Source organism: Dipodomys ordii, unplaced genomic scaffold (genome assembly GCF_000151885.1).
Source record: "Dipodomys ordii isolate 6190 unplaced genomic scaffold, Dord_2.0 Scaffold81, whole genome shotgun sequence".
Classification (NCBI taxonomy): domain Eukaryota; kingdom Metazoa; phylum Chordata; class Mammalia; order Rodentia; family Heteromyidae; genus Dipodomys; species Dipodomys ordii.
Genome location: NW_012267297.1, coordinates 5402149 through 5412674, shown reverse-complemented (window position 1 = coordinate 5412674; position 10526 = coordinate 5402149). Strand labels below are relative to the sequence as shown.

At 46.8% G+C, this 10526-nt stretch overlaps 2 protein-coding genes across 2 annotated transcripts in view; both read right to left on the bottom strand.

Moving 5' to 3' along the window:
* The window catches only part of LOC105992248 (C-type lectin domain family 12 member A-like), a 10468-nt gene extending 10202 nt beyond the window's left edge, over positions 1 to 266 (bottom strand). Inside the window, exon 1 of the mRNA XM_013025072.1 lies at positions 254 to 266. Coding sequence (XP_012880526.1) covers positions 254 to 266 — 13 coding nt within the window. The remainder of the gene's footprint in view (positions 1 to 253) is intronic.
* LOC105992184 (C-type lectin domain family 12 member A-like) lies at positions 161 to 8648 on the bottom strand. Its single transcript, XM_013025010.1, has 6 exons — positions 8549 to 8648; positions 5789 to 5890; positions 5091 to 5246; positions 3745 to 3896; positions 1420 to 1526; positions 161 to 422 (listed from the first exon to the last, which is right to left on the bottom strand). The coding sequence occupies exons 1-6, from the start codon at positions 8637 to 8639 to the stop codon at positions 275 to 277; spliced, it is 756 nt and encodes a 251-aa protein (XP_012880464.1). The 5' UTR covers positions 8640 to 8648; the 3' UTR covers positions 161 to 274.
* Between the last annotated feature and the right edge of the window lie 1878 nt (positions 8649 to 10526).

The window sequence follows — 10526 nt, the reverse complement described above, 5'->3', positions numbered from 1 at the left end:
TGACCTGGAACCTTCCTCCTCAGATCTCAGCCTCCTGAGGAGCTGGGATGACAGGCGGGAGCCACCGGTGCCTGGCAATGAGTTCTTTCCTGACGTTCAGCAAATGCAGGATGAAAATAGAAAGACATAGTGTTCAGGCAGACAGAAGTGTGGTCATAGAGCATTTATTCTGTTTGTGTGGTCCAGGAGACACATGCTAACATCCGTAATATAATCAGAATAGGATCTGAAGGAAAGTCATTGTTTTACCAACCACAGGCTTCCATCGTGAACTTTAACCTAGCACACTTTCCACCCGTACCGGACCAGACATTTTCTCACATATTGCATATTTCTGTTCAGAACAGGGATAATAATAAATATATTTTCTGTTCAAATATCCACAATATGCTTTATTTAAGTCAGTCAGGTTACTTTTTGACCTAAAAGAAGAAAAACAGGAAAATAATTAGAAAGTCAAACACTAGAAACATACACACATGAAAATACTGACTGACAGTATGTCCCCTAAGGTCTGCGTTGTCGAAGGAAAATTCAGAGTTCATGTGGAGATGCTTGATTGTCAAGGGGTCTCAATTCAGCTTGTCAGCTTATGAGTACAGCGCATGTGGATCATGTCCAACCTCTCATCCTTCCCCCCAGGTCCCCCCCACCCTCTTCATGTTCTCTGTTCACATCCTCACATATACAGGTTAAATATTATGATGGGCGCCGTCCTGAGCACTTGTGCTACTCAGGAAACTGAGATCTGAGGTTCAGGGTTCAAAATCACCCAAGCAGGAAAGTTCATGAGCCTCTTATGTCTAAATAAATCAAGCCAAAAAGTTAGACGTGGAGCTGTGGCTCAAGTGGTAGAGCACTAGCCTTGAGCCAAAAAGCCCAGGGCAGCGCCCAGGCCCTGAGTTGAAGCCCCAGGAAAAAGCACACAAAGAAAAGAAAGTCTATAGTTTATGGCTGCTTGACAAATAAGGGTATCTGTGAATATGTGTGTGTGTGTGTGTGTGAGTGTGCATTGTGTGTGTGTGTGAGTGTGCATTGTGTGTGTGTGTGCATGTGTGTGTGTGTGTTAATACTGGATCTTAAACTTAGGGCCTGGACACTACATCAGAGATTTTCAGCTAAAGGCTGGTGCTCTACCACTTGAGCCACAGCTCCACTTCTTGCATTTTCTGGTCTTCAATTGAAAATAAGTGTCTCATGAACTTTTAGGTCACAGCTGACTTCAAACCATGATCTTCATAGCTCAATTTCCTGAACCACCAGCACCTGGCTAGGTGAACATTTTTTTACCTGATTAAATCCATTAAAGAAGCCTGACCCAGCCGGCATGTTTGGGGTATTTCCACAATCTACAATCGTCGTGAGGAAAACATAGTTAAAAAATAGACTGAAAACAATAAAGGAAAAATAGCAACTCACCAGATATTAGACATAATACTGTCATCCACTTTCACATCGTAGTATGAGCTAGATTGTCTAGGAGATGCTCCAAGCCAATAGTTGTTCCTCAGGGACTTTACAAAATCCTAAGAAACAAAAATGTTGTGCACAAAGTTATCTCTGGCTGGGTGCTGGTGGCTCACGCCTGTCATCCCAGCTACTCAGGAGGCTGAGATCTGAGGCTCATGATTCAAAGCCAGCCAGGACAGGGAAGTCCGTGAGACTCTTATCTCCAGGAAACCACCAAAAAAACCCCCCAAAAAAGCCAGAAGTGGAAAAATCTCTGGGACAGCGCCCACGTCCTGAGTTCAAGTCCTTGGACTTGCAAAACAAATAATTATCTCTGTACATACTTATGCATATCATCGTTCAAATGATTGTTTGTCACAGTATTTTCAAAAGTGCATAATTACTGGATGTGTGTGTGTGTGTGTGTGTGTGTGTGTGTGTGTGTGTGCGCACATGCATGCGCCAGCTCAAGGTTCTGATTTCAAGCCCCAGGTCTGGTATACACAAAAAAAGAAAGGAAAAGCAAGAAAGTAAGAGAGAAAGACAGAGAGGGAGAGAGACAGACACAGAGACAGACACAGACAGACTTATTTAGAGAAAGAATGATAGAGAAGGATCGAGAGAGACAGAGAGAGAGACAGACAGACTTATTTAGAGATAGGATGATAGAGAAGGATTGAGAGAGAGAGAGAGAGAGAGAGACAGAGAGAGAGATGCAGTCCAGTAAAGTGGGCACAGGTCAGTGTAAGAGGGATCTCAGAAGCCATCCTTGCAACCCAAAGGCCTCATATTTGGATCTTATTCCTGCTAACTATATCTTGTTGAGTCTGAAACTATCAGTGAGCCCCAGAGACAGGCCCAATGAAAGACACAACACGTTTCTCTCTTCTGGAAAGGATGAAGGAGCTTGAACTCAGGGCCCTGGCATTGGCCTGGAGCTGCTTCTGTTCAAGTTGCTCTACCACCTCAACCACAGCACCACTCCTGGTCTTCTTGAGTGGTTTGTTGGAGATGAGAGTCTCACGGAGTTTCCTGCCCGGGCCAGCTTCAAACCATGATCCTCAGGTCTCAGCCTCCTGAGTCGCTGGGATACAGCGGATAACGGTGCCTGGCTAAGAAATGTGTTCTTTGCCTGACGTGCAGGTCTGTAATGCCCCGCACATCACTCTTACAAGAACAACTAGAAATTAAAAGAGAGAAGCTGAGATCTGAAGACCAAATTCCAACACAAAGCCAGGCAGACAAACCCAAGAGACCCTTAGCTCCATTTACAGGAAGAAGCCACAAGTGTGGGTGTGGCTTCAGCCTTGAGCTCTTGTAAGCCAGCTGGGAAGGGGAGGCCCTTAGGTCAACAACAGGGCTGGAAAGCAAGAAGAAGGAAGGAAGAGAGGGAGGGAGGAAGGAAAAAGAAAGAAAGGGAGAGAGAGAGAGAAAAAAAAAGAAAGAAAGAAAGAAAGAGAGAGAGAAAGAAAGAAAGAAAGAAGAAAGAAAGAAAGAAAGAAAGAGAGAGAGAAAGAGAGAAAGAAAGAAAGAAAGAAGAAAGAAAGAAAGAAAGAGAAAAGAGGGAGAAAGAGAGAGAAGGGAGAGGGAGGAAGGGAGGGAGGAAGGGAGGGAAGGAGGGAGGGAGGAAAGGAGGAAGGGAAAAAGGGAAGGAAGGGGAGTGAAAGAAAAGAAAGAAGAGAATGAAAGAAGAAGACAGAGAAAAAAGAAGACAAAAGAGGAATGGAAAGAGGAGGAAAGGAACAGAGAAGAGGAGAAAAGAGGAGAGGAGAGAGCAGGTAGTGACTCACGATACAAGTCCTCTCCAAAATGTTCCCCCTCTTTCTGTCTGTGTGTCTGTGTATCTGTGTGTGTGTGTGTGTAACTGTGTGTGTATCTGTGTGTCTGTGTATGTCTGTGTGTATCTGTGTGTCTGTGTGTGTATATCTATGTGTGTAAGTGTGTCTGTGTGACTCTGTGTCTGTGTGTGTGTATCTATGTGTGTGTGTGTGTGTGTGTTCTGGTCCTGAGGTTTGAACTCAGGATCTGGGCGCTGTCCCTGAGCTTCTTTCTCTCAAGGCTGGTGCTCTATCACTTGAGCCGCAGCACCACTTCTGGTTTTCTGGTGGTTTATTGGGAATCAGAGTCTCACAGACTTTGCTGCTCAGGCTGGCTTTGAACCACGATCCTCAGATCTCAGCCTCCTGAGTAGCTGGGATGCCAGGCGTGAGCCACCAGCACTCAGTGGACCTCTTCTTATTCTGTGATAGGAAATGCGATTTCCTTTCTCACTAAAAAAGAGACTGGGAGACGTACCTGTGCATCCTTGTTGTTAATCTTCAGCAGGCTGGCATTGTGGTGAGCACATGACTTTTGGCTATTTTCCCACGTGTCAGGAACAGAAGACAGACGATAACATCTATTTGCATGCCATTCCCAATCCTGTGGACAAGGTTTACATTTGTGCCCTGGAAGGAAAGCGTCCTTTTATGTGAATAGATCTTCAGCCTCTTGCTATTTCCTGTCATCTCTATGGAACATTGACCAAGTTTACTGTGTTTTCTTCTGGTAGTTTTTTTTTGGGGTCTGGTTGTGGGGCCTGAACTCTGGGCCTGGGCGCTGTCCCTCAGCATTTCAGCTCAAGGCTAGCGCTCTACCACTAGATCCACAGCGCCACTTCTGGCTTTTTTTTTTTTTTCTGTTTATGTGGTGCTGAGGAATCGAACCCAGGGCTTCATGCATGCAAGCCAAGCGCTCTACCACTGAGCCACCTTCCCGGCCCTCTTCTGGTAATTTTTAATGTTCTTTTGTGCCAGTTCTGGGGCTTGAACTCAGGATCTCCTGCTCTTCCTTAACTTTTTCACTCCAGGCTGATCCTCTCCCATTGAAGCCTCAACTCTACTTCTGGCTTTTTGCTGGTAAACTGGAGAGAAGAGTTTCACAGACTTTCCTGCATGGGTTGGCTTTGAACCATGATCCTCAGAACTCGACCTCTTCAGTAGCCAGGATGACAGGCGTGAGCCACCAGTGCCCGGCTTCTACTGACTGAAATTCTGAACTGAGGCCATCTATAGAGAAGTATGTTTTCCTATCTGTCATTCACTGAGCTTCATAATAAATTGAGACTTCGCATACCCTTGAAAATAACAATACAAAAATTTTTAAAGGTAAATTCAGATGAGAGAAATTGTATATTTATACTTCAGTAAAACTGGAGTTTAAAGAAAACGCAGTTAGTCTGAATGCTCTTGAATAACCAGGACACCTGGGGGACTCCATGTTGTGTCGTTATGATTTTCTGATTTTCTTCTATGTGGAACTGTTGATGCATGGACTATGCTTCATGCCTTCCTTACTCAGTGGTTCTAGCTGGGCAGGAAAATCCATGAGACTCATATCAATATTATGAAGCCAAAGCCAGACTTGGTGCTGTGGCTCAACTGATTAAGTTCCATGAAGCCAAGAGCAAAAAAGCTAAGGGACACAGCCCAGGCCCTGAGAATAAACCCCAGCACCAACCCTCCCCCAACGCCTCCCCTCCACAGACAGACAGACAGACACACACACACACACACATGTACACATACACACACACACATACACACATGCACGCAGGCTACAGCTTTACTTCATAAGCAGCCCTCAGGGTAGTACAGAATTACCTTGCTCTTTTTTCTGTAGCTCACGACACAGCCTGGTGGCCATGGTTTGCAATGCGATAGAGAGGTTCTGGATCTTCTCAGAACTGTTGACATTCCCCATTTGTTGTAGGGACACGTTTCTCTGAAGATCTTCTTGGGCATTTTGCAGTTTATAAACTCAAATCCAGAAACAGAGAGAGATAGAATTAAAAAAAGACACATGAAAACTTTCACTATCATGACCTTAAGAGTTGTTTGGGGGCTGGGCAGGTGGCTCAGTGGCAGAGCGCTTGCCTTGCATGCATGAGGCCCTGGGTTCGATTCCTCAGCACCACATAAGCAAAAAGAAAAAAGCTGGAAGTGGCGCTGTGGCTCAAGTGGTAGAGCGCTAGCCTTGAGCTGAAGAGCTGAGGGACAGCGCCCAGGCCCAGAGTTCAGGCCCCACGACCGGACTCCCCCAAAAAACAAGTTGTTTGGTACAAGGAATACTGAAAAAGGCCCAAGGGGAACAGGAGGCGTGGCTCACGCGGTAGAACGCCAACTGTGAGGGGAAATAGTTGAGCAGGAGCGCTAGGCTCTGAGCCAGCAAAAGGGCAGAAATGGAGCCGTGGCTGAAGTGGTAGAGCACCAGCCTTGAGTGAGAAAGCTCAGGGACAGCGCCCAGACCCTGAGCTCAAGGCCAGGCCCAGCAGCACACACAAAAAAGGGGTGATACGTACTCACGCTCCCCAAGATTCCTAGTCCAAGGAGGAGGAGGAGAAAGAGGAGGAAAGTCAGACCCAGGGCTATTTTAGTCCATACATGGGAAGGTGCCGGAGGCTCTGTGGAACCAGAAGCAATAAAGAGTTCTCAGAACAGTGTTCAGTTCATTCATACATCATTCATTCATTCATTCATTCATTCATTCATTCATTCATGTTGCCTTTATTTCTCTCCTCCTAGGCAACCTGTAAAAGAACTTGTTAGACACTCTAGAACACACAAAAAAAATCCTGTTTTCAAGATTCACTGTAGTAAGGCCTGGGCCCTGCTGGCTCACACCCGTCATGCTACCTACTCGGGAGGCTGATCTGACCCCAGCCCCGGCAGGAAGGTCCGTGAGACTCTTACTCCAATAACCACCAAAAAACCAGAAGTGGCGCTGAGGCTCAAGTGGTAGAGCACCAGCCTTGAGCTGAAGAGCTCAGGGACAGCGCCCAGACCCTGAGTTCAAATCCCACGACTGACCAAAAAAAAAGAACAACACTCATCTACGTGAGTTTCCATTCTGACTTTAGCACCCATGATTGCAAAATGCATGAATAAGTAAAGCCAGGCTTCAAATGTTGTGTGGGAGGTTAATAAAGGAAGCTTGTGAGTCTACTTACTGCATCTTGAAAAAACACCTCTTTTAGGCAAAAATAAATCTTCTTTTCAGAAATAAGACTGAAAACGGTTGCAATCGATTACTTGCAACTCTGAAGATGGAACGAGAGAATCCATCAGAGATGCTGTTTTTCAGGCTGAAGGGATCAGGAGAGGGATGGGGGTGAAGTTCACTGGAATTTGGCTTTAACGTGTGTGAAGATGTTAACCAGGAACTTCCCCCTCCCGCCCCAAAGAGCTGAATAAGCCAATAGAAAGCTAGAGTATCAAAAACTCTTAGAATCCAGGTGCTGGTGACTTACGCTACTCAGGAGGCTGAGACCTGAGGATCGTGGTTCAAAGCCAGTCCAGGGCAGTAAAGTCCATGAGACTCTGATCTCTACTGAACCACCAGGAAACCAAAAGTGGCTCAGAGACAGCGCCCAGCCTTTGTGTTCAAACCCAGTGACTAACCAAATAGAAATGAAACAGCTCAGGAACAGCTAAAATTACGGCATGAGCCAGTGGCACCCAACACAATCTTCTTCTTCCTTCCTTCTTTCTTAGTTCCTTTTTTTTTGCCAGTCCTGGGCTTGAAATCAGGGCCTGGGCATTTTCCTGTAGCTTCTTCTGCTCAAGATTAGTGCTCTACAACCTGAGCCATAACACTCCTTCCAGCTCTGTGCATGTGGTACTGAGGAATTGAACCCAGGACCTCATGCATGCTAGGCAAATACTCTACCACTGAGCCACCCGCCCAGCTTAAATCACTACAGGATGTCAGTCCTCATCAAGGTGGGTAGGAAAGGCTATTTCCAACCAATGTATTTAGAACGTGATAGTCTAACCACACTTCTGAAACACAGGAAATCCATCTTGCGCCACAGTTGCTGAAGTGACTGTAACCAGAGAGAACTGAAAAAAAAATATTTATATTTCATTTCTTTAGATGGAGGAAAATGCCCTTCATGGAAAAGAACGACAGAGACAAGGCCTTCGCGTAGGTCAGAATGAGACATTCAGAGCTGCTTTGAGGCCGGGCACCGGGAGCTGATGCCTGTAACCTCAGCCACTCGGGAGGCTGAGATCTGAGGATCATGATACACAGCCAGCCCGGACGGGAAGGAGCGTGGGACCTTTTATTTCCAATGAACCAGCAAAAAGATCAACGTGGAGCTGTGGCTCAAGTGGTAGAGCACCAGCCTAAAAGTCACGTGAGAGCGCTTGGCCTTAAGTTCAAGCCTTAGTACTGGCATGCACAAGCGTATGAGAGAGCTCACACACACACACACACACACACGCACGCACGCACATGCACACACACACACATGCACGCACACACACACATATACGCACACACACGCACGCACACACACATGCACGCACACACACATGCACGCACACACACGCGCACATACACACACGCACGCACACACATGCACATACGCACACACATGCACACACGCACACGCATGCACACACGTGCGCGCACACACGTGCGCGCACACATGCACACACGCATGCACACACATGCGCACACACGCACGCACGCATACACACACGCACACACACACATGCACACACACACAGAGTCTGGCTCCTTTGGATAATAAGAATCCGCATATCACAGGTGGTAAACAACCTCTTTCTTCATGGCCCTGTCTGTCTGTCTCTCTGTCTCTCTGTCCCTCCGTCTGTCTTTCTTTGTCCTTTGGTCTGTCTCTCTCTGCCTCAGTCTCTCTCTCTCTCCGTCCATCCTCATCTGCGTCTCTGCCTCTGTCTGTCTCCCGACCTTCCCAGCCTCCCTCTTCTTTCTCTCTTACAGAAATGAAAGTAAAAAGCAAATAACAAAATAAATTAAAAGATGGCTTCCCTGGACAGCATGTAATCGTGAGCCACAGAACTGGACACTTTGTACAATTTCAGAACACTTTCCTATAGATCATAATATTCAAAAGTAGAACATTTACACGTGATTGGTGGTTGTGTGATTTCACAAAGCCAGGGTTTTGATAAAAGAGAAGCATTTGGGGAAGTTTAATTGGCTAAGGACCCCCTCCACTCACTGAACCCCAAGGTGGAAGTCTCGTTTTCATCGCCCACCGTACCACACACTCCCAACTCCACATTCGTACCTTTGGTCTCCACTGGGTCCAACTCCTGGATCTTCTGCGTCTTTCCCGAGTTCTGGAAGTTTAGATCCGCGTAAGTGACTTCTTCAGACATGGAGGGACACGGAAAGCACACGGAATGAAATGCGGTTGTGAGGAGAAGGCAGAGCTGAGTGTTGGACGTTGGACGGAAGGTGGACGCTGAGGCTTTGGGATCATCAGCAGCCGCCGCCCTTCCCCAGCTGACCCTGTGTCTAACCCAGCCGAGCTGATCGACTCCCCGTCTGTGGTCTGCGGCAGAACTGGGTAATTGTGGCATGAGGAAACATTTCTCTTCACCAAACTCTCTTCCTCTTTTTTATTGGTACATACGTCACCTGCAGGAACTCGGTTTGTTTTTTTTCCTGTTGGTACTGGGTTTGAGTTCAAGGCCAGCTACTCTGGCTGTACTTTGTTGCTCAGGGCTGGTGCTCCACCACTTGAGTCAGGCCTCCCATCCAGCATTTTGCTGGTTAGCTAGAGGTAGAGTTGGGAGGACCTGTCTGCCTAGGTTGACTTTGAACTGGGTCCTCCAAGTTTCAGTAGTTAAGATAACGGGCATGAGCCACCAGGTCCCAGCTCACAAATTTGTCCTTCTGTTTCTTTCTTGGGGTTTTAATGGTGTGTGTGTGTGTGTGTGTGTGTATGTGTGTGTGTGTGTGTGTGTGTGCTGAGACTTGAACTCAGAGCCTTGATACTCTCCCTTAGCCATTTTGCTAAAGACATGATCTACTTCTGGAGCCACAGCACCATTCCTAGCTTGTTGCTGGGTAATGTAAGACCAGAGTCTCATGGACGTTTCTACATACACTTACTTCGAACCGGGGCGTGAGTCACTGGTGTCCAGCTGTCCTTGGAAATCATAGTCACATTTCTTGACTGGCATAGGAGTGTTGCTCAACACTGATTGCTTCTGGATTCATCTGACTTTCGTTAGTAAATCTGCCTTTGAATTTTTAATGTGCCTTCCTGCGTGCAAAGACAGCTGTAAGTTTTAGGATTGCAGCTGCAGGTGTTTGTTTGGAAGGAGCATGTGTCTTGATCCATGTCCCCCCTTCCACCACCTCCCCAGCCTTTCCCACCCTCCCCTCAAGATCCCTTTCCACCTGTGGATATTGAGTGTGATGGCTGGATTTGCCACCCTTCCCCTCTCCCTTCATCCGTCCCCCTCCCGTTAAAATTCCCCCCCACCAAAAGCATCCTGGTTTTCATTTTGCTCGATTGTCAGCTCTTTGCTCAAAGGATTTACCGCATGGGAATTGCACAATAATTTTAGGGGCTGGGAAGTTGGCTCAGTGGTAGAGCGCTTGCCTTGCATGTATGAGGCCCTGGGTTCGAGTCCTCAGCACCACATAAGCAAAAAGAAAAAAGCCGGAAGTGGCGCTGTGGCTCAAGTGGTAGAGCGCTAGCCTTGAGCTGAAGAGCTGAGGGACAGCGCCCAGGCCCAGAGTTCAGGCCCCACAACCGGACCCCCCCCCAAAAAAAGTAATTTTTGTTACTATACAAAGGAATATTTCTAAAGGATTCAATAAAATACCCACTTTAGTAAGGGAGAGGGTAACATTTAAATAAAACATCCTCTCCGCAAGAACTTCTAAAAAGCAAACAGAAAAAAAAAATAATCTTGGAGCCAGGGGCTGGTGGCTCACGCCTGTCATCCCAGCTACTCAGGAGACCAAGATCTGAGGATTGAAGTTCAAAGCCAGCCCAGGCAGGAAAGTCACTGAGAATCTTATCACCAATGAACCACCAGAAAAGTGGAGGTGGAGCACAGGCTCAAAGTGACAGAGTGCTAGCCTTGAGCAAAAAGAGCTCAGGGACAGCGCCCAGGCCCTGAGTTCAAGTCCCACCACCCACACAAATAAAAAAAAATCATGGGAATATGTTAACTAGGTCACCTGAAACCAAAATGAAGAAAAACTCTCAACTATTGAAGAAAAAAAAAGGACTAACCTGGAAAAGC

Coding starts and splice junctions, on each gene's coding strand:
- LOC105992184 (XM_013025010.1), bottom strand. CDS start 8,639: ATGTCTGAAGAAGTCACTTACGCGGATCTAAACTTCCAGAACTCGGGA. Junction 5,891..8,548: donor GGACCCAGTGGAGACCAAAG/GTACGAATGTGG, acceptor CTGGTTCCACAG/AGCCTCCGGCACCTTCCCAT. Junction 5,247..5,788: donor AGGAATCTTGGGGAGCGTGA/GTACGTATCACC, acceptor TCTGGATTTGAG/TTTATAAACTGCAAAATGCC.